The 1,170-nt window shown below is 36.0% G+C and overlaps 1 protein-coding gene across 1 annotated transcript; it reads left to right on the forward strand.

The window, feature by feature from the left end:
• The first annotated feature begins 64 nt into the window (after positions 1 to 64).
• LOC112456501 lies at positions 65 to 962 on the forward strand. The gene is made up of 3 exons (XM_025019094.1): positions 65 to 98; positions 408 to 587; positions 731 to 962. Exons 1-3 carry the CDS (start codon positions 65 to 67, stop codon positions 877 to 879), a joined length of 363 nt encoding a protein of 120 aa, XP_024874862.1. The 3' UTR covers positions 880 to 962.
• The last annotated feature ends 208 nt before the right edge of the window (positions 963 to 1,170 follow it).

Consider the following 1,170-nt stretch of genomic DNA (forward strand, 5'->3'; position numbering starts at 1 on the left):
AGATAATTTTAATTAAATATTTATAAACTCGGTAATTAGCCGAAATAAAGATTTTTAGTTATTCATGTTAAAAGAAGAAGGCGCTAGTGTTCCCGAAGGTTTGTCTGCAATCAGAATTAATATGAACGTTTTAAAAATTATTTTCTAAAATAAATAAATAATTACCGAATTTATAAATATTTAATTAAAATTATCTGGGTGACTCACAAACCTTTTTAATCACACTTCATAACTCTTCATACAAAATACAAACGATTCCGTATAAAAACTTTTATTAATTTATCTATTTCGGCTAAATGCATGGTGTAAAAATAATTAATTAATTACTATTAAACGAATGACTCACAAACCTTTTCAATTGCACTTCAAAAGTCTTCATACGAAATACAAACGATTTCATATAGTAGATTCTTTCCCGAACATTCATTTCCAGTCAAATACATACGAATCTTTATCTCAACGGGACGCTTCCGTTCGCGCGGTCTCACGCCTGTCCGCGTGTCCGCCTGTCCGCGCCTCGCCATTCGCCCCTCGTCGCCGTCGTAAGGAGGAGGATCGAGCTAATCGATCAACGCCGGTTGCGCTAGGTTAGTGGGATTATTTATATAAATATATATAATATTTATATATTTTGAATAAATTAATACACCGCCGTTTTTCTCGATTCTGATCATATTTTTTAAAGGCATATCTGTATCAAAAATCTAACGTTTAACCTATGGTTCTTTAGGATTACGTAGAGATACTTTAGACGGCAGTGAAGATCGCGTTCGGGATTTACCGCTAAGAAGTGGTCATCAGGGAAGTTCTACTAATTCCAGCGTAGAGATCGTAGAAACGAACGTCGTCGTACTTCCAATGACGAAGACGCTATTTTAGACAGCCAAGACGTTTCAAGTATTGATAGAGATAATAATAATAATAATACTTATTGGTTGTGCGCGTGTGTGAGTGCATGTGTGCGTGCGTGCGCGCGCGTTTACGCGTGTGCGTATATATATATGTATATATATATATATATGTTTATGACAATCCCCCACAAGCGGGGAGCACACACTTCTGCACAACGCATAATGCGTAAGCATAAGAAAATTGATTGGTCCATACACATGTGCGTAAGGAAATAGACCAATCAATTTTCTTATGCTTACGCATTATGCGTTGTGCAGA

This window comes from Temnothorax curvispinosus, unplaced genomic scaffold, assembly GCF_003070985.1.
Source record: "Temnothorax curvispinosus isolate PA1 unplaced genomic scaffold, ASM307098v1 QBEX01006906.1, whole genome shotgun sequence".
Classification (NCBI taxonomy): domain Eukaryota; kingdom Metazoa; phylum Arthropoda; class Insecta; order Hymenoptera; family Formicidae; genus Temnothorax; species Temnothorax curvispinosus.